This window comes from Prinia subflava, chromosome 7 (genome assembly GCF_021018805.1).
Source record: "Prinia subflava isolate CZ2003 ecotype Zambia chromosome 7, Cam_Psub_1.2, whole genome shotgun sequence".
Taxonomy (NCBI): Eukaryota; Metazoa; Chordata; class Aves; order Passeriformes; family Cisticolidae; genus Prinia; species Prinia subflava.
In genome coordinates, this window is record NC_086253.1 from 6,535,491 (window position 1) to 6,556,619 (window position 21,129).

Consider the following 21,129-nt stretch of genomic DNA (forward strand, 5'->3'; position numbering starts at 1 on the left):
GCGTGGCACGGGCCAGTGCTCCTGCACTCACTGCTGGGAGGAAGGGTCTGTTCTCTGGGCTTTTTCTGAAATGGCAAATTTGAAGATTCCTTAGAATAAATGCAATGTACTGAGAGTAGGTGGAAGCAGATACTGAGAGAACTCACGTCAGTAACTGGAGTCATTTGCTCTCAGTTGTGCAGTAACTGCTCTCCTCCTTTCTCCTGGAGCACCTTAACTCAGAGCAGGGGAGGATGTCACCCTGAGGAGCAGTGTTATTCAAACCCACGAGGAACAGCACCTCTGTTTCTTTTCTGTTTACAGCATCATTGCAGAAGGGCCAGCATAGCTTTGAGCATAGGAACCTCACTTTTCCCTACTTTGCAGAAATTCATAGAAGGCCAAAGCAGGAAAGAAGCAGTAGATTTCTATTGGACCTGAGGGAATGTGTGGTAAATGCACAATTGTAGGGCACTGAAATTGTTGCTTTTGCTTCTCTTAAATGCCAGTTCCAGCTATGGTTTCCTGAGACCAGTCTTTTTTGATTTCTGTGACCTGAGCAGAGTGGTGAAAAAACCCACACTCTTGAAAAAAACCTAGTTTGGGATGGGAGGAGAAGAGAACAGCTGTCCTACAAGGAGGAGCTCTGTTTATGGGAGGTGTGATTCCAGAGGGCCAGGAGCCAGCATGAGGACGGTGTGTTACAAGGGAGTGTTGCAGAAGGAGCGTAGGGGAGCTTCAGCTGTTTGTCAGCTCTGACTGCTCACTTTGGCAGTCTGCAGTCACACAGCCCATTCTGACTGCAGCGGGGCCCCTGTGCCACAGGCAGCTGCAGCCTCCTGGCTGCCCCTTCTGAACTGCTGGCTGCTCCCAGCCTTGCTCTGCCGTGCCTTTGGAAGCCTCCAGCTGTCTGAGGGTCAGCAGGGGAGGCAGGCACACACTGCTTTAATGCACCTTTGTGCTCTGGTTTGCATTCCCTGCCTGCTTGGTGCAGCCTTGAGCTCCTGATCCAGCAGAAGTGTTGGTTCACAGCCCATCTCACAGGTGGCCCCAGACATCAAACCAAGAGCAGCAGGTGAGTCACTAAGTATAAAGTTATTTGAAATGGTAGAAGCTCTCTACTAAAGCTGAGCTGGAAATGAACAATATCCTTCACTATGATGTTTTTTCAGTCTTGCCAGGCAACTTGAAGGAGGCTCTGGATTTTGGTTGCAGTGTTCCTGTGTGAAGGCAACAGTTTGTCCCAGCTGTGATCAGGACAGCTTCCTCTGATTCCCACAGTTACACCAAGAATAAGAATTGCTTTAACCTTTCCTCCTGTTTGTTGTGGTCCAAAGTCCTGCTCTAAATGCTGAAGATTTTCCAGTATTGTCAAAAGAGAGATACTGGTAACTCTTCACAGTGCCCTGGGGGTTTTGTACCTGTTTCAGTTTCCATTCTCTTCCAGGCTGAGAAAAGTTCAGGATGCTGAGGTCACAACATTTTGTAGGTAGGAAATAGCAAAGCTGATACCAAACTCGGGCAAAACATTTTCCTGCAAGCTTTAAAAACTGATGAACTGCTAAGGGTTTGGGTGGGTTTTTTTAATATAAGCATGACCTTTCCTACTCAGTAATAAAATTACTCCTTGGGGGAAAAAAAGGAATATATTATTTGGGACAGGAAGAATGAGAAAATTACAGCTGGAAATCTGCCAAAAAGAGGCCTTTGAACACGGGTAATGGACCACTATTCAGGGAAAAAAAAATGAATACTCTGACTTGCTTTTTTTTCACCCTCATGTAGCCTTAGCAGTGTTGGGAAACACACTAAACACCTCTATTGAGGGTGCTTTGAGACCCACACAGTGACAATGTGCACTGGGTGTCCTGTGATACAACAAAATGAGTATTCAAAACTTTTCCATCCTGCTTTTTCGTGTTTCATAATGAGGTATTCTGAACTCATTATTCTGAACAAATAAAGCCCAGCCCAGATCCACGTGACAGTTGGTTGAGTCTGATCTTCATCTTATCCTTGAACAGATAAAGCAGTTTGCAGTAGTTTCCTCTAGTCACTGAGTCTGTTCCTTGTTTGATGATGAGGGTGGTCAGATACTCACCAGGTTCTCCCTGCCATTGTGCTTTTCCAAAGATTCAGTCTCTGCTTGGTTCTGCAACATGCATCAGCCACACTGAAAGACAGTATTTTTCTTAATTCAGTCATTTATTTTAAACACTTGGCCCTGTTAGCTAAGCTCTGAGAAGTTTTCAGCAGCTCAACTTTGTTTTAGGAGACGGATGGGCAGAGCAGGACAGCAGAATTTCTTATCTCTTCACTAACACATCCTCTTCAAGCTAGGTAGGTTCTGTATGTAGAAGTATCTCTGGCAGGGGAAAAAAATCTGCCATCAAGGCCAGAGAGAGGGAGCAAGAAGTTACAGTTCAGTTCCTGTTGGATGTGAGGGCTGAAGATGTTTTTGGCACAGCAGCTGTAGAGCCAACAAAAAATAGTTCTACCTTACAGCTGGCCTTTGTGAGAAGTTGTGTGAGAACTGGGCATTGAAAAAAAAATCCTAAGAGATGTAGTTCTGATCTGAGTTTGAACTAAAGCTCTAAAACTGTACATGGGAGTTCTTAACATCTAAAATTAGTCCTCATTGCTAGCTGGCAACAGGTTGATTTCACGGAGGAGCTCACAGTTGTGAATCAGCTATTTTCAACTACACCATAAAATCCTGCTATTTGATCAAGTTACAATTATCAGAGATCTGTATCCTAAGGCAGAGGAAATCAGCTGTAGGATAAGCAGCATTACAAGAAGAATAGGAAATAGCAGAACAACAAGAAACAGAAAGAGCTGCTGAACAAGAAAAGCTGTTTTTTGTTTGACTCATTAAAAATGAGATCAAGCATCAGTGTAGAGCTAAGAAATGTTATCAGCCAGTTACCTTTCAAAGAGATTAAAATAACTGAAGCTTTAAAAGTGAAAGAAGAAAAAATTAACACGGAAGTACTGTGTGATAGAGATCCAGACTTTGTTACAAAACTGCTCCTTGCTCCTTGCTCCTAATAAAGATGGGAATGTGCAACATCGGTGGGCGGCGTGGAGAGGGAGATGCACTGAGGAAACCAGAAATAACTTAGCAACATGGAAGTGAAAAAAATTGTGCCTGTTATAGAAACCAAGTGATCAGTCTCCTGGGATTGTTAATTGTTCAGCTCTAATGGAAAGAAGCTGCTCCAGTATCCAGTCTGGGAATTGTATCATGTAAAATCAGAGTGGTTTGGTTGGAAGCAACCTTGCAGATCATCTCATTCCAGCCCCCTGCCATGGGCAGGGCCGCCTTACACTATCCCAGGTTGCTCCAAGCCCTGTCCAGCCTGGCCTTGGACACTGCCAGGGATCCAGGGGCATCCACAGCTTCTCTGGGCACCCTGTGCCAGGGCCTCCCCACCCTCACAGTAGAGAATTCCTTCCCTATATCCAATCTAACCCTACCTCTGCCAGTTTGAAGCCATTCCCCCATGTTCTATCACTCCATGGCCTTGTCAAAAATCCCTCTCCAGCTTCTTTGTAACCCCTTTAGGTTCTAGAAGGTGCTGGAAGGTCTCCCCAAAGCCGCCTGCAAGCTGGACACCCCCAGCTGTCTCAGGCTGTCCCCACAGCAGAGGGGCTCCAGCCCTCTGCTCCCCTTTGTGGCCTCCTCTGGCCTCGCTCCAGCACATTCACATCCTTCTGATGCTGGGGCTGCAGAGGGCTCTGGTGCTGCTGTGCTGGAAGCTGGAGCACAGCCCTGGGTGTTCAGGTCTTCTCTCTTACACTGCAGCAGAGAAATCACTGAGCTGTTCACTTTCCCAAACGAAACAGAAAACTAAAGCTAGTTAAGCAGGAGATAACATCTGTACCTATTTCTTTCACACTATTTCCTATCCCATAAGAGTAAATTTTGTGTTGTGCATTTAAGGAAATAGTCATACCTACCCCACAGAGCAGAGGAGGAAATTTTCCCAGGGAGATCATCTGCATTCCCAGCCAGGACTTCTTCCTGACAGCCAGAGGGAAGAATGAGGAGAAAAAGGTTATAAGGTCTGTTCACTTCAGGACAAAAAGATCTTTAACAAAAACAAAAAGATCTTTAACTGACTTAAATATTTTGTTCCCCACCCATGGAGATTAGGCAGGATCATATGGACAAATTCCCAAAAGGAAATAAACAGATAATAAACCAGCAGACAATTTCCTTTTCTTTCTTTGCAAAGTACAGCAAGACAAATTGCTCAGAGGAGCCAGGAGCAGAGCTGTGGGAAGTCCTTCAGGGTGCCCGTGCGTGCCCCTTATGGAGATGTCTCCTCTTTCAAGGAGCAGCTTTAGGGAGGCAAACCAGAGAAATATTTTATTAAATACTGGAGGGATCAGGGGTCAACTGATCTTAGAAAAGGTCGAGTTGCTCTGGATGCAGTCATTAAGGAAAACCTTGTATTAATTCTTGCCAGGAAGGGCATCATCCTGGCACCATGCTGTAATGCCCAGCTAACACCCCCAGTGGAACCAGCTCTGTGCTCGCTGGCAGAACTGGGACAGCAGAAACCCAGCAGGCAGGGTTTGAACCCCTGGCTGCTTGTTGCTGGGCCCCTCCTTTCGAGGTGGCTCCTCGGTGGAAGCTGTTTTGATCAGTGATGAGGGGGAAGAGGCTCTTTCTCCATGAGGATCGTGACACGATTTCCTATTTTAAACTGTGCACGCTGAAGTCGCTGTCTCACTGTCCTGCTTCTCTGTGCACAGGAGCTCTTGAAATCATTTGCTCCTATTCATGGCCATAAGGAATATCAGTTCACAGGGCTGACTTCCACCACAGGAAATGGAGAAGGATTCAGGGGAGTGGTGAGGGATGCACCAGTCCAGCATCTCTGTGGGCAGCTGCTGTGTGTGTGGGAGCTGAGACACGGCCAGCTCCAGGAGGAACAACCCTGGAATGGGACAAACACCATCAAGTGAGTGATCCTATCTTGTTAGAGGGTCAGACAGGGAAGAACACATGAGAACTGATGTTGCTGATGCAAATCTGCTGGCTTTCCTTTTCCAGCAGCGCTTTGCAAATGTTGATCTCAGATATACATAGCCTCTGATGATCTGGGCTTTGTGGCATCTGCTTTCTTTGAATGTCACTGTCACATCCAGTGCCAGCTATCTGGCTTCAGTGCTGCCTTATCTTACTTCAAAAAACAGTGAATAAACAGGGTGCTGGTGTTATAGGACAGCTAATGATTCATTTTAACTACCAGGTAGAGAGAAAAGCCCAGGGGCTACAGCTGAACTGCTGGTTTGCTCTTTCAGTGAGTAACAGACCTTCTTTGACACACCTAATTTCTATAATAGTTGGAAAGAATGTCACCTGCCCTGTTAAGAGAGAAATTATCCTACCCTTAGCCAAAACATATTCCCTGTGTCTCTGGAACCTTCTTCTGAGGAGGTAAAATTAAGAATTCCTCCCTGAAGTAAGATTAGCAGCTGCCGCATCCAGAAATACCTCCCTTATTCTAAACCAATTAGCAAAGGATAATGACTGGTTTCTTTGCACTGGGAAACCATAAATAACATCACCTGTGATCTCTGCATTTGAGGGGGTGAGATGCTGGAGTAAATTTTTATCTGAATAAAGTGTTTGGCTTAATTCTTTCCCTCCACATCTTGTATTTTCAGGAACCCCATGAAAAGAAATCAGAGTGCTGGTGCCAGTTTTGTCTTGGCTAAAGAAGCCAAGAATCTTTGGGCCACTAAACTTAACACTGAATCTTTGGGTGGCCATTTAAAAAATATTATTTCAAAATAACACCTCAAGGTATAGGTGAAGGTCATGCACAGGTGAAGAGATACTAAAAGATCTGAGCTAAAACATGAAGTCTCATAGAACAAGTTTCTGGAATGTTCTAAAACTTTGTGCAAATCCCATTAAATACACCAGCATGGATCATTTCTGTTAAAACACCAAAGATTAAAAATGCCACCTCACAGCTTCATCTGCTCCAAGCAGTTAGAGGGGCTGCTCCCACCATATGAGGAACCTTCCTATCACCCTTCTCTGTCCTGAGGTAATTGAGTCTTGAGATTTGGAACATTTTTTAAAACTTCCCATAGCCACTTTTACATCAAGGATGCATCAAAGAGACATCACATCCCCTTTTTCTTACACTCTATTTGCAAAACACTTTCCCTCTGTGCTGTCCCCTCTCCAGGATCCACTGACAACTCCACAGCACGGGCAGCCAGGGTCATGCTTTAAGAGTCACTGTCTGCGTCACCAGGATTTCGTGTCCTGCCATCTCTGTTTTGTGAAAAAAGTCTTCTCTGTAATATAATGCCTTCCAAAAGAGCCAGTGGCAACAGATCTCCAGTGTCCTGATTTTGGATGTCGAGTCACAAAACTATTCACAATCCAGGGCTGTTTGGTTCAAGCACATCTGTCAGAAAAACATCATCATGACACAGAGAATCTGTTTCCTCACTGGTAAAATATGTGCCTGGTTTCCAGTTTGAATTCAGCTTTTGTTTCTTGTGTTTTTCACTGCTATACTCAGAATCATTTAGTGTGATCTTTTCCCAGAAGATGATTTTATTTTATGAACAAGTTACCCCACAATAATCAAAACTGATTTAAATCTTTACCAGTAGGCACTACTGCAACTATTTCTTTTCTGCTGTTTGCTCTTGTGCCCTTCCTATATGTCACAGAATTTTTTAATAACTTTATAAAATGCATATTATTTTAGTATTTGCTGTGCTGTTTACACATTTTACAGAGCTTAAACTGCTTAGTGCTTTTTGTTATTGCTCTGAAAGTGTTTAACCCTGCTGTTCCCACAGTGTAATTCCATATAATAGAGACATATTTGAAATTTGCTGATGGTTCTGAAATAGCAAGAACTGCTGCTTTTCTATACAGCAAATGCAGAATATGGATTGATGATAAAATTTTCCTGTGCAGTTCAAGATCTGTGATACTTTTTTAAGAGACGATGCAGTGTATTTCTGCATCAGATAAATTTTGTTCCATAGGGTTTTTATTTCACCATTTAAAACAGAGTCTAAGCAGTGATAGAAGCATTTGGAGATGAGAGGAACCATTCTGATTGCAGATAATTTGGATTCCTTGTTTGTAGTAAGTAAAGTTTCACTGTGTTTGACACATGTAAGGGAACCTCTGAGCACTTCCATCATTTCCTCTGGAGCCACTTTAACCAACCTGTGGTTCTGGTGCCCAGGGCAGTGTTTTGGCAGCTCCGTTGGGATTTCAGTTCACCAGCACTGGCCTTTCAAGGGAGAGTCACTTCTCTGACAGGAACGGCTTTTACTGTTCTAAAAAGAAGGGAAAATAATTTTTTTCAGCTGCTTTTTGGTGCAATCAAGCTTTTTTCACTGATTTGTTAACAAGCTCAAATATATTCCATATTGATTTTTTTGATTTGCTTTAGAGTTTGGGGAGAAAGGGGTGTTTTTGATGGGGTTTTGGGGGGGAGTTGGGGTTGGTTTTATTTGTTTGAGGTGAGTTTTTTTGAGTGTGTGCATGTGTGTTTAGAAAAAAAGGCAGTGTAGCATGAAACATTTTTAATGTTTCTGTATTTTTCTGTTTCTATATTTTGGTTTACTTCATTCATTTCCCTCTACAAGCACAGTCATTCTTGGAAAATGCCCCCACCTTCAGTACTTTCTCAGAGATGTGTTTTCTTTTAAACTGTCATTAAAATTAATTTCTATTATTTGATACTCAGGAATGCTTTGTTCAAACAAAATCTATTCTTTACCTATTTTATTGTGAGACTGTGATTATGTTTAAAGGTTCAGATCTGTTTCAACATTTATTCCTGGCTTGGAAACAGTGTGGCTTTGCACAGGGATGGAAGATGCAACAGAATATGGGGGAAAGGGTTGTGAGTGGGGTTCTTAAGAGACATTTTATATGTGTGTGTATACAGATATATGTGTGTGTATACAGATAAATATAACGTGCCATATATAAGTATCTGTCACATGTGGCCTTAACAGTGCTGGGTTCATGGCTGGATTTGATGATCTTGGGGATCCTTTCCAACATAAATAATTCCATGACTTTCCCAGGTGACCCCATAGGGTTTGGATCTGGCACATCCACCCCATTGCCAAAAGCTGCCGCTATAAAACCTGTAGCTCAAATCCTACAGCCTAAAAACAAAATAAAATCTCTCGCAGACAATGAAAACGATTTGTAGCTGGTGCTGCAAACATCGAGCAGCATTTGCAAGGCGAGGTTTTTCCCCGGGAGCAGCGGTCTCAGCCCCAGCCTTCCCTGGCTGGACGGGCTACAGGTGTTCCTGCATTGCCACCTGCTGGGGGCTGCGCCCAGGGCGGACACGGGGACACGGGGACACGGGGACAAGGGGACACCAGGGACACCCAGGACACCCCGCACCTCGCAGCCCCTCCTGCAGGAGTCCCGTCTCCAGTGATCCCCTTGAGTGTGGCTTTACACCGGCAGAAATGCCCCGGGCTGCTCCTGGAGGGGGAAATAAATTGAGTTTATGGTGTGTGTGATTCACTAGGCACACTTGTGGTGAAGAGTGACAAAGGTCAGAGCCTTATAATGTCAATTTTTACTCTTATCTGTAAATTAACCCATCCTAAAAGTACAATATGCTGCTGTATAAATTTCATTTTTATTCTCATTTGGAAATGTACTTATCTGAAAAGTGTATTTCTCATAGAACCTAATGAACATCATTTTTTTTTCCCTAAAAAAGAAACAGCTTTAGGGGCTTTTCGGGTTTTGGTTGTTTTTGTTTGTTTGGGTATTTTGGGGTTTTTTATTAAATAAACCACTTTCTAAATAGGTGTAGAACTTTTTCCCTCAGCAGCCAGGAGGCCGTGTCTCTCAGGGGCTGTGCCTCTCGTGGCCAGGCAGGAATGTGGTGACAAAAGCAATGACAGAGTATTTTCGGTGTATTTTCGGTGTATTTTCGGTGTATTTTCGGTGTATTTTCTGTGTATTTTCTGTGATTTCAGCTGAGCAGCAGCTCTCACTGTCACCCAGCTCAGACCAGTGCTGGCAGTGCCATTTCCTCTGCTATCCCTACAAATACACCTTGTCCACTTGAAATTGCTGCCTGCCAGTTTAGTTCACATTTCATTAAAAAAATAAACCCCATACTTCACTGCAATTCAGGTTCCATGACCTGGAGCAGAACTGGATGTCAAGGATATCAAAAGAATTTTTTTGTAGGGTTTTCTGAGCAATACTCACCACAAATACTGCTTTTTCGGGATTTGATATAATTTTACCACTCTGACTTGTGCAAAGAGGAAAAGCAGGAATGATTAATTTAAGAGGCCTTTCAGCACTCAGGTGAGACGAGCTGAAACACAGAACGGGGTGGCTGCAGGAGTTACACCGCTGAGGTCACCCTGTAGGAGGTGCTGCTGCCCAAGGGATGGGATCACACGTGTTGGCTGCTCCTAAAAGTCCCATTCCAAGCTGTACTGAGGTCTAATTGCCTAAAAAATGGTGAAAACATTTAGGAATCCTAGTAGGGCAAAATATGAAAGAGTGTTGGTCAGTGGAACTGTAGTGACCCACTTGCTGCAGGAACTGAGAGCATGCAAAGGGGTCCAAACACATGAAATATGAATAAATATTTTCCCATTCTGTTCCAACATAGGTATTGATCTACAGAAGTGCAACACGCCTTAAAAGCATAAATAAATAGCTACAGACACTTCACAAGACTTGCTGCCTCCTGCTTTTCAAGACACTTTCTTGTTCCTTTTAGTCATAATTCAACATTTCCTTCCCTCTCAAAGTGTGATCTTTGCACTCTATTTTTGTCCCAACTACCTTGTAATCTCCTCAAACCAGGGACTTTCTTCCTGCCTGCAAAAAAAAATGGACTTCATTCTCCTTTAACTGCAGGCAGCACTGCAGCTTTTAGCAGCTTCAGAGCAGTTCTCTCCTTTCTGCATCCTTGGGAAAAAAAGAAAAAAGGGATTAATTTGGGTGTCCAAGCAGTCTCTCATTTGGAGGGACTGCAGCTCTACAACAGCTGAAGGCTTTCCAAGGACAGGACAGCTCAGGCATCCATCAGGCAGAAGGAGCTTCCACATAGCACCATCAGAGAGTCAATGTGACCCAAACCAGTCTCTTCAGGTTGTTTAAGAAATTTCTGCTAACACCAAATGTTTTAAAACAGTATTTACATGTGCAGGAAAGTGTCATTTCTGTCTCTGTATGATTCAGCATCAGAGAGTCTTCATGCAGAATTTGGGCTGGATTTCCTCTTTTTGTAGCCTTGGGGGTCTTCTTTTCCTCTGGAGTCTCCTTTTCTACATGTTAGGAACCTTCAAGCTGTTCCTTTTCTGCACTATCTGATTCGAGTCCTGCCTTAAAGGCTGGTACCCCCTGACCCCAAAGACACCACTGGGGTGTGCCTTGGTCTTTTCTGGGTGCATTCATGTAGAAATGTTAACTCCTGGTTGGATATATATTGTCTAACACAAAAAAAAAAAAAAAAGCTCATTAAGCTCCATTTTGAGTCTGCACAGATATTCCAGTGAAGAAAAAAACCAATTTATCATCACTGATACTAATTAAGTGTGTCCACATTGGTGTGCAGTTTCAGGAACTGCTGTAGGATCATTTTTTTAAAATTATTCTAAATATGAATACAAGCTATGTGTGGGAAGGTCCTCCTTGATTTGGGATTGTTCTCCTGCAGCTATTGCTGCTCCATCCAGCTCACAAGTGGATATTTAATGAGTGCCTAGGCCACACAGAGCAGGTTCATTCACCTCCTCCTGTGCCAGAATTATAAAATGTTACCATGGGCTGAAGTGTTGTCACAGTCACTGTTTCACATAGTTAGAGGAGGTCACCAAGTACTTTTGGCCTTGCATTATTGATGGTTTAATGAATAGGCTATTTCCCCTTTGAGAACATCTGTGTAAATGTAGTTTTTACCCCTTACAAAGTAGTTCAGAGCTTTGAAATATCTGTCACCCTTTTGCTCAACTCAAACTGGTGGTTCAGCATCTGTTCAGCTTACAAAGAAGGTAATTTTCTTTACAACTCAATTGGCACAAACTCTGTGACAATTTAATATAAGTGTTTATTGCATTTTGTTTCAGGTTATTTTAACTCCAAATTATTTGTAGGGATGCCTAAGTTCCGTTTTGGCAGGGAAAGAAATCCTCCTTTTTAATTTCATGTCATTAAGCTGAATACAGCTATCTTAAAAGTTCAGGGGGGTTTCTTTTTGACTGACATCCTCCTTTATTGCAAAGCTGGAAAACAACCCTTGGCAAAGAATCATCTAGTAAAATGATGGAACTGTCTACTACTGAGATATTCATCAAAAAACTCCTAAACCAGATAATTTAGTATTGCACAAAGTCTGAAATAATCCTTCCTAGAGCCATCAGTTTGACCTTTTAAATCCGGAATAAATGGTTCTTCTTTAATGTAAGAACACCCAGACCCAAATCATTGCCAGTGGACAAAATTCTGGAGCTTTTCTTTGCCCATGTGTTTGGCCAAAGGTGCTGGACCAAGTGAATATGACCAACAGGTCCTGGCTGGAGATACCTTCCTGTAGGAGAACATTCCCTCCTGCCACCCCTGACAGAGCTGGGTGTTCTGGAGAGGTGGAGGACAGGACAGAGTTTCTGGAAGAGTCTGTGCTCCTGCAAGGTGCCACTCACTGTGGAGCACTCACAAAGTGTCACCACACTGCTCTTGCTGATATCTCAGTGCAGACGTAACAAATGCAACTCCTCGATTCAAAAATCCACACACCATGAAGCTCCAGACCCAGGCTTTGCTGAAACCAGGTGTAAACAACAACAAAAAATTGAACTTTGAGGTTCTGAAGGGATATCAGGTGGTGTTCAGCTCTGCCTCTGCACTCCACAGTGCTCTGTGCTCCCCTCCATGGAACAGCCCAGACCAGCTGGGGAAAATCAGTGCAGAGGTTTGTGACTTTTGCATCTGAGTGAATTTTTCAGTGTTCAGGCTCTTTTTAGCCTTTTATCAGACTGGTCCAGACGAAGAGAGTATGGAAATGATTGAATGGTGGATATTTGCCATGTTCATTAAAAAGCAGAAGGGAAAAGGAGAACTCAGCAACTTAAGTCAACACAATTTTATGCAATTTTCTTTGATTTTAATAAATAAATAAATAGCCTGGCTCACTGGGATTTGCCTAAGGGACTATCATGAATGAGTTACACAACTCAGCACTCATTCATTCATTCATCAACTGATTCTTTGCAAAACCATATGGCTCCTTGCAAGGATTTCTTTAAATATTATGCAAAAATATGAAATCAGTGCCTTTGTAAATGGTAAGTCTGTTGCTTGAGGCTCATTTTAAAATTCCATTTCCAGATAGCACAGCAACGCACCTTTTGCAAGTCATACCCTAACAGAAAGCAGTTGTTCTGGCACTTTCAATCAAATGAAGAAAAGAAATAGATACAAACAGTGAAACAGTAAACTGATCTAAACTTTACAGATGAGCTGTGCTGCTCTGCATGACTTTCACATGGAAATGCACTGTGCTTGATGGAAGGCGGAAGGGATAAACATTGTTAAAAAGTAGGATGTCATTGGTTTCATGCATTGAGTCAGGCAGCGACAGGACGTCTTATAAACAGTTTTAAGGCGCGCCAAGGGAGGTTTAGGTTGGACATTGGGAGGAATTTTTTCACAGATTGGACCTTGGAACGGGCTGCCCACAGAGGTGGCGGAGTCACCGTCCCTGGCGGTGTTTAAGGAAAGCCTGAAGTGGTGATGTTTGGTCGGTGCCGATGATCTCGGAGGTGTAATTGATTCTATGATAAGCTGTGTGCCCGCTGCTCGCCCCTCGGAGCGGGACAACCAAGGGTTAAACACCCCCTCACACAAAACCGGGGCGCGGCTCCTTTAAGGCTTCCCCCGCCCTTCCCCAGCCGCGCTTCCGGGTGCCGCATGTCACGTGGGCGGCGCCGTGCGGAAGCGGCGCGGGGGGGGGCGGTGGTAGGTGCCGGGAGGGGGGGGCGGCGGAAGGTACCACCCACCGCGGGGCGGGGGGAGCAGCACCCTGAAGGGGCAGGGCTCGCTCAGGGGCGCGGTCTCCAGTGAGGGGCGTGGCCTCGGCACAACGGGCGGGGCCTCGGTGTGGGCGTGGCTCCCCGAAGGGCGCGTGCCTTTGTGGGGCGTGGCCCACCCTGAGGGGCGTGGCCTATGCAAGGGGGGCTTCCTCGGGGGCGGGGCTTCCTCAGGGGCGGGGCTCCGCTGAGGGCCGGAAGATGGCGCCGCCCAGCCGCGACCGGGCCCGGCGGACCTGGGGGTTCCCGGGTCGGGCTTCCCCGGCTTGAGAGACTTTCGGGGCGGGTGTCTCGGCAGCTCCGGCGCCTCGGTGCCGGCGGAGATGGACCAGCGCCTGGCTGAGCTGGTGGAGGAGCTCACCACCTCGGGGGAGCCGCAGCTGGAGCCTGGCAGGATGAAGGAGCTGAAGAAGATCTGCAAGTATGGCCGGAGGGAGGGACAGAGCCGGGCCCCTCTCCTTGTCCCCAGGCAGGGAGTCCCGGGCGGGGCCGCCCCGAGCGCTGCTCCTGGGGCTTGCTGTGGGGACCGGGTGCAGCCATCACAGAAGCTGCCCACTTAATATTTAAAATCAATTACGTCCCCAAACTGACGTTTGTACGTGCTGAGCCTCTTTTTAAATATTCCCCCCTCCTTTTTCTTGGTTTTCTCCGTGCTCAGGTCGTCGGAGGAGCACATCAGCCTCGCGTACCACCTGCTGCAGACGCGGCTGCAGGAGGAGCACGCCGAGGTGCGCCTCTCCGCCTTCCAGGTGGTGCAGGAGCTCTTCGCCAGGTCCCACCACTTCAGGACGCTGCTCATCTGCGGCTTCCAGCAGTTCCTGGAGCTCACGGTGGGGATAGACCACGAGCAGCCGCTGCCCCCGCCCAAGGAGGTGGCGCAGAAGCTGAGGAAAGCGGCCATCAAGGCGGTGCAAGAGTGGCACGAGAAATACGGGGAGGCCTACAAGCAGCTTTCCCTGGGCTACCACTTCCTAAAGCAGAATAAGAAGGTACTCTGCGCTTTTACTCCACTCTGTGCTATTAGGTGATGTTCAAAGCAAGGAAACCAATAAATGTAAAAAAAAAATAGCTTTAGGAAACTATGTTGCTTGTAGGAGACCTCCTGTCGAGCATGGTCTTTGGAAAACAAACCCCAGGCTTTCTGTTCATCTTGCAGTGCTGTCAATTTTAGAAACCCCAGTCTTGTACTCACAGCTGGGCTCTGCCTTTTTCAGGGTGCAAGTGTTGCTCACCAGCTGGCCTTCACCCACTGATTCCTGACTGCAGCACCAAGGTTTAGCTCTTTTGGGAAGGGCAGTAATGGTCATGCCTTAAGCTGAGGATAAACAGCTATTAAATCTTTGTGTGCCAGTTTAAACTATCCTGATTTCTGTACTGACCTGCCCAGTTCTAGGTCCTCTTTGCTGTACAACTCTGCAAGTGTTTATGCCTGTCACTCTCAGCTGCAGTGTTACTGTGCCAGAAAAGAGGTTTTATGAAAGAGAAATTCCATGTAAACTTTAGCTGTTAGATGTCACTTCAGGTTACTGTGTTTGGAACATTCCACTGCTTTAGTCTGTTTTCTGAGGTGCAACAGTGAAATTTGGAACACTATTCTAGCATTCACACTACCTACAATGATAATAACAGGCTTTCAGTACTGATTTTCTTTCTCTTCAGAAAGACAGATTCAGATTCCAAGCAGCAGATGAAAAACCGTTGTGATTTGTGATGTATTTCTGTTGTTCTGGTTCCATAGTAAGCTAATGGTGTTCCCTACTGAACTGTGCTGTGCTGGTTTTTTATCCAAATTTTGGCATCTGCTCACAAAAGATGATTGTCTTTGAATTATCTTGTTTGAGAAAGGAAGAAAACTAAATGACAGTGATGAGGAGAAGTGCAAGACTGAGACAAGGGGTTTTTAACACGTGATACAGTTTCACCCAGTTGAACACAGGTTACAACCACTGTGCTGAAGTTTGGCAGGTCTGTCTGTGCTCCTGTGGTCAGTGGCTGCTCCCCAGTAACAACTGGGGGATCCCTTTTCAGGTTTTGATACAACTGTTATGTTTTGTGGAGCAGCTGCATTTGAGTTCCTCTACAAACATTAATATAAATAGAAGAAATCTCAGGTAGTTTGATAACTCTTGTATTTAAAGACTTGATATGATGCCTTTTGCCAGTTTCATACCTGAAGTATGAGAAGCAACCAAAAGTTTTGAGGAGGCATTTGCTACTTTTTTGCAGTAAAATAAATCAGCTGTTGAGTTTTACTGGTTTGGCAGTATGGGGCAACTTGGATGGAGTGTTAGCTCTGTGTGTGGTCTGTGGTTGGGTTTTGGTTGTTTTTTCTCTTAATGATCACCAAAATCACTTTATAAACAGTCAGAAGATGATGGCTGCTGCTCTTTCAGGGAGTAAAGCTAGAGAGCTCCCAAGTCTTTTAATGTTTGTGGGACAGTAGTAGCAAGTACCAAGCAGATACCTCTATAAGTGTTTGACTTTAAGAGCAACTAATGCTTCAGTGTACATGAAAGTAATTATTTTCAAACTCTTGTCTCAAAATTAAGAAGAAAAGGAAAAAAAATCACATATTTCCAAATGTTTGTATATTTGGGCACATGACTGATATTGTAGCATCTTTGTATGTGAGGAATGCATGGATGGAATTACAGAACAGGATTTCAAACAGAGCCACACAGAGAATATACCAGCTGTATTCCAATGTTTTCACAAAAGTTGCAGTAATTCTCAGCCTGCTGCTTTAGCATCCTTTCAGTCCAGCAGTTTTTTGCTCTTCATACATGTAGTTCCATAATTGCAGACCAGCAGTAAAAGGCTTCATGGTCCTTTTGGTACAGAGAATGGGAAAAAAGGAGCAAATGACTCCACTGCAGGGGCTCTGGCATGAGGCAGAAGTTGTGCTTCAGGAAGCTGTAGCTGTGTCTGCTTTTCTGTGCAGTCCAGTCTGTCTGCCAGCAAATGGTGGCTCTAGATCCTGGCTTCTGCATCTTTGTTCTGCTTTTGTGGGCAATGTTGCTCTTTGGGTGGATCTGTTTCTCCCACTTCTGTGTGGGGAGCTGTGCAAACCTGCAGGAAAATCAAGGCCTGAAAATCAAGACAGCTCACTCTGGTGATCCACATGATGCAGTAGGTTGTGAAACCAGATCTTTTCCCTAAAACCCTTCTGCCCACCCATTCCCTGCTAAAAATCCCCAGCTTGTTTCCTGAAGTGATGGAGACCCTCCATGCCTGTTTCTCAGACAGCTGTTAGGTAAGAACATTTATGTGACTCCAAAAATTTGATCATCTAGCAGTGGCAAGAATGACAAACCTTCAGTGAGTGCTTGTGAAGGAGACATTACAGCAGAGTGGGCTGCAGGATTAGCAGAGTGCAGGCTTGCTCAGCATTGTCTGTCTGGCAGTTCATAAAAGTTATGTGATGGCAATCAAAGGAAATTCTGTGGTTTTCAAAAGGGTTTCCTTATGCATTCATGCAATCAAGTCTCCCTTCTTTAAAACAGGAGTGAATTTTTTTTGTGTTTTCAATCCCTTCTAAGACCAAACTAAAAAAAAATAAATTGCTAAAGTTTTAAGAAACAGCATTTTGAGTTGTTCAGATTCATGTTTATAATTCAGCCATAAGGAAGTGAGACTGAGTGTTTTTTTCCCTCAATATCAAAATCCAACAATGTAATTGAAAAATCACAAATTTGGTCTTTCTTAACAAATTTGAAGGTCTTCTGGTAAGTTTTATATATATACTAGTTGTTATTGTGCTTACAAATGTTCCTAAATTTCCAGGTGAACCTGGTGTGATGTTTTCATGTAATCTTAATATCTACCCTGCATAGTCTCTTCCTGCTCATTCTCCCTGACTCCTTGTCTGCAATGCTGTGACATCAGTCTCCCAAAGCCTGGTTTGTTCCTGCCTTCTGGATGTGAAAATCTAAGGGATTTGTTTTTCTACCTTATGATTTCCTTTTTGAAAGCCATTGATTCTCAACAGTCCTTTATTAATAGGAGAAAAAACCCTGTTCACAATTGCTGTACTTACTGATTCAAGGAGGAGAAGAGATAAAGGAAATGCTGCTGAGCTTCTGGCTGATTGCTGATGTTACAGGATTTTTCACCACAGATAAGGATCTTAGGAAATGGATTTTCTATATATTTCTTACGAGGAGTGTTACACTTTTTTCTTAATTTCCTCCTTAGGTGGATTTTCAAGATGTGCATGCCAGAACTGTGGCTGAAAGGAGGAGGGAAGAGGAGAAGCAAAAACGTCTGGAGAACATTTACAAAGAAAAAGTCAAAAGAACTGAAAAAGAAATGGAAGGTTGGTTGCTTGGGTTCTTTTAGTGCATTTTTGGTTTGGTTTAAAAGCAACCTTTTTTAAGGTTATATAAAATAAATTCTGAGAGAATAGCTATCCAGAAAACAACAGACCACAGAAAGCAGGAATACTGCTTTTGTTGGAGCTCAACCCTCCCTCTCTCTCACCTAAAGATATCAGGGGAAAGAAGTGACTGTCTTATGAGTTCAGTAGGAAGAGAAGAAAAAGAAAGAAAATGTTATCAAGTAAAATCTGATACCTAATTCAGTGAAGTATGAGTGCATCACCCCAAGTCAACAAATCATGAGACTTTTTGGAGCTAGTGACTTAATTTCTGTTAGCCTCAGGCTTCCCAATGCCTTGTTGGCCAATGGCATTACTTGCATTATATATGCAGTCATTGTGTTCCAGAAATACAGGCAGTGTTCTGCACAGGAACCCTGGATGCAGTGTAGGATAACTGTGAGAAGTGTCACAGTGCAGCTTCAAAATGTAACTGGGGCTGAGTCTCAGAGCAATATGTGCAGAGCAGACACATTTCTGTCACCCCAAAGAGCAACAGAGCTAGTAAGTGTATTATGCTGCAGTTATAAAGGGTTATTTGATTAAATTACTTTGGTGTATGTAATGCATGCAATTGTGTCTGCATTTATTCTGCATGCTGGAAATGTTTTCATGCACGAGAGTGGAATTTTAACTTTCTTAAAGTAATTTATATCAGTAGTGTCTCTTTGAGCAATAACATACATTCGCGGCTATTCCTACACACAGCTGTAAAATTCATGGCTGTAAAATGAATACTCACCAACATCACTAAGAATATCTCACTGAACCTTGTTCTCCTTCAAATTCCATGAGGCACTTGAGTCATCTTTACATACTGAAATTTTAGAGAGGATAAGGAAAGGAGGAGCCCTGATTCTACATGCCTGGCTCAGGAAATTCTAGATTTCCTGCTTAGGTATTGTCACTTTTATAAGGAAAATTTCTGTGGAAGAGGAAGATCTGTATGGCTCAGTCATCACTGGATAAATGGATTCCCTCTTTGGTAATCCTATTTGTTTTGTACCTCTGTGTCTGCTGTGGAGTCATTAACAATTTACAATATCTAACAATTTTATGAAACAATTGTGTCTTGATAGAAATGTCCCAAGAGATTGCTGATACACTGACAGAGATGGAAAACTGTTTCCAGCTTCTGATGCCAGATCCTTTCAATTTTGGGGTGAACGACATTGACCTGGAACTCAGCAAACAAACATCTGCATCCCCCTTGTCCTCCCAGGGGGAAGTGAACCCATCCTCCCTGGGCTGCATGGATGATGAGCAGCCATGCTGCAGCAAGGACATTCCCCCTGTTCCTCAGGGTGTAACAGCTGATGGAAACAAAGAGGTGGATGAGAAACCTGAGCAAGAAGAGCTGGGTGGAGGCACACACTCGGACATTCCGTACAGCAGCCCTGCTCTCGAGGACGATGACTACCAGACTTTTGTTAGGAACCATGGGCTCATTTCACATAAATACACTCTAGACCTTGAAGTCTCCACAGGTACCTGGAAAAACTTCTGACATCTAGCTGGAGGCAGCCTTTCTCTGAAGTGTTTCGTGCTTGTGGTTTTGGTTGTGTTTCTGTTACCTAAATGCTGGGGTTACTGAACACCATTTTGCTTTGGGATTTCTGGACACCACTTTGATTTTATTTTTTTTTTAATTTATTTTTATTTTTCTCTTTCTGGTTCCTCTTGTAACTGCTCTTAGTTTTGTGTGTCCTTGTGTATGATTAGCAGATTTCATTAATTACCTTCTAAGACTGAACTTTTGTAGTAATTGTTGCAAGCCCATTATAGCACTTCATAGTATCTATAAGGAGTCTCTTGTGTTTAAAAAAAAATCTGTTTATCAGATACGATTTTCTTTCTCTTTGCTATTTATCTCTCTCTCTCTGAGGAATAAGCTGCTAGTTTTAAAATCTTACAATTGCGTGTATCTGAAATTTTTTCCTTGCAAGGAAGTAAGTAGTTTTGCTAGGAAGTGATTACAGCTGGGTTTTTTTGTATAACTTTGCTAGTGTGAATTACCTGTAAAAAAATCAGGATGGTTTGTGTTTTGGAAGTCTTACAATTCCTGTCCTAAGGGAATTCCATGTGCAGACAGTAAGGGTGATATCTACTTCTCTGTTTGCTGACAACAATGGGTAAAAAGTATAATTTTTATTTGGATAATGGCATACTTGGCTTCTTTGGCAATCAAGTCCCTGTTACTACCAGGATAGGGATTATTTTATATTGAATATGAAGAAATTGGTACAATAAGTTCATTTGACCATGGGATGAGATGTTATATAAATAGTAAGGCTGAACTTGTCTGTGGTTTATTTGGTGATTCCTTAGTAATGATGGCTTAGCAACTCTTTCTAGCATGCTGGACTGAACACTTTTCATATTTTTGAGTGTGTGGAGAGTAATAGAAGAATTGATAGGGACAGAGAAGCATTCTGTTGTTTGTAACTTAGCCTGAAGTGATCAAATGTCTTAGAAAGAGTAATTTGCCTTCTTTAGCTCCTGTAGTGAAGATACCATAAATGTCATGCACTACCTCTTTTCCCCTGTTTTGAGCAGATATAAAAGTGCAAGAGAATGAAGATAACACTGCCGTCATAAACAGTGTTGTGGATGCTCACAAACTTCTCAGAAATAAATTCTGGCCTTCTGTGCAGTCCTGGATTCAGGTGGGATAAAGAGATAATTTTTTTTCTTTATTTTTTAATGAAAAGGTGGTGAAACAAGGACTGGGATACAGTGAAGCTTGAGGGAGAGTGAGCCAAGTGGAAATGAAGGTTGAAGAAACAGGAACAATTAGAAATTTTCATTTCAGTAAGGGTGGCCTAAAGGAGACTGCAGGAGCTCTGTAGCTTGTTTGATAGCTCTCAGCCTTGAGTGTGGTACCTATAAGCAATTCTTTGTTATTTTTTAAGATAGGTAAAAATTGGCTTCTTTGCAAAGTCTTGAAGTAAAACACAGCTTGTTTTTGTTAGACATCTCTCTATCAGGTTAGCAGTATGTCATGGAGCCTCCTGTGTTGAATTTGGCCTCCTGAAGGGCTCTCTCAGAAGATGTTTGTAACAGCTGTTCATTCTTTGGCTTCACTAATTGCTATTGGTTTTTATAGTCTAGGTAGAAAAAGAATTGGCTTCACTAATTGTCACTTGTAAAACAAAGGATTTATGACATCGTTGTTTCATTAATTATGAGAGAAAACTGGATTTTTTTTTTTTTTGGCTCAGACTTCTAGAAGAGAATAAGAATGTTGTTTTCTTGGTTTGCAGCTGCTTACCAGAGCAGGAATCAATGATGATCGGCTAAGATGTGCCATTGAACTCAAGAATAAATTGGAGACTGCTATGAAGAAATACAAGGAAATGAACATTTCCTTTAAAGCACGGAAAAGAAAAGTGGTGAGATTCTTAAAATTCTGTTTTACTAGAGAGGACCATTAGTAGAGCTTAGCTTGTATGCAGAAAAATGCTTTTTCTTTTAAGCCCTAACCTGGGACACTTTTCAACACAAGTGTTATTGTAGAATACACTAATTCAGCTGACTGTAGCTTCCCTCAAGGAGCAGTAAACACCTGTACAATATTCCAGGGGCCTGGTTATTAGACCAAAACTGTTCAAAGCAGTTGTTGTTTAGGATAGAGAAGCGGGTAAGTGCAGATTTTATTTACTCTTAGTTGCTTTATGTGTAACACT

At 43.3% G+C, this 21,129-nt stretch overlaps 1 protein-coding gene across 1 annotated transcript in view; it reads left to right on the plus strand.

Annotated features, from left to right (window-relative positions):
* The first annotated feature begins 13,234 nt into the window (after positions 1 to 13,234).
* Positions 13,235 to 21,129, plus strand: part of UVSSA (UV stimulated scaffold protein A) — a 44,969-nt gene continuing 37,074 nt past the window's right edge. Inside the window, exons 1-6 of the mRNA XM_063401457.1 lie at positions 13,235 to 13,489; positions 13,727 to 14,057; positions 17,263 to 17,383; positions 18,523 to 18,930; positions 20,000 to 20,109; positions 20,707 to 20,835. Coding sequence (XP_063257527.1) covers positions 13,392 to 13,489; positions 13,727 to 14,057; positions 17,263 to 17,383; positions 18,523 to 18,930; positions 20,000 to 20,109; positions 20,707 to 20,835 — 1,197 coding nt within the window. The 5' untranslated portion in view covers positions 13,235 to 13,391. The remainder of the gene's footprint in view (positions 13,490 to 13,726; positions 14,058 to 17,262; positions 17,384 to 18,522; positions 18,931 to 19,999; positions 20,110 to 20,706; positions 20,836 to 21,129) is intronic.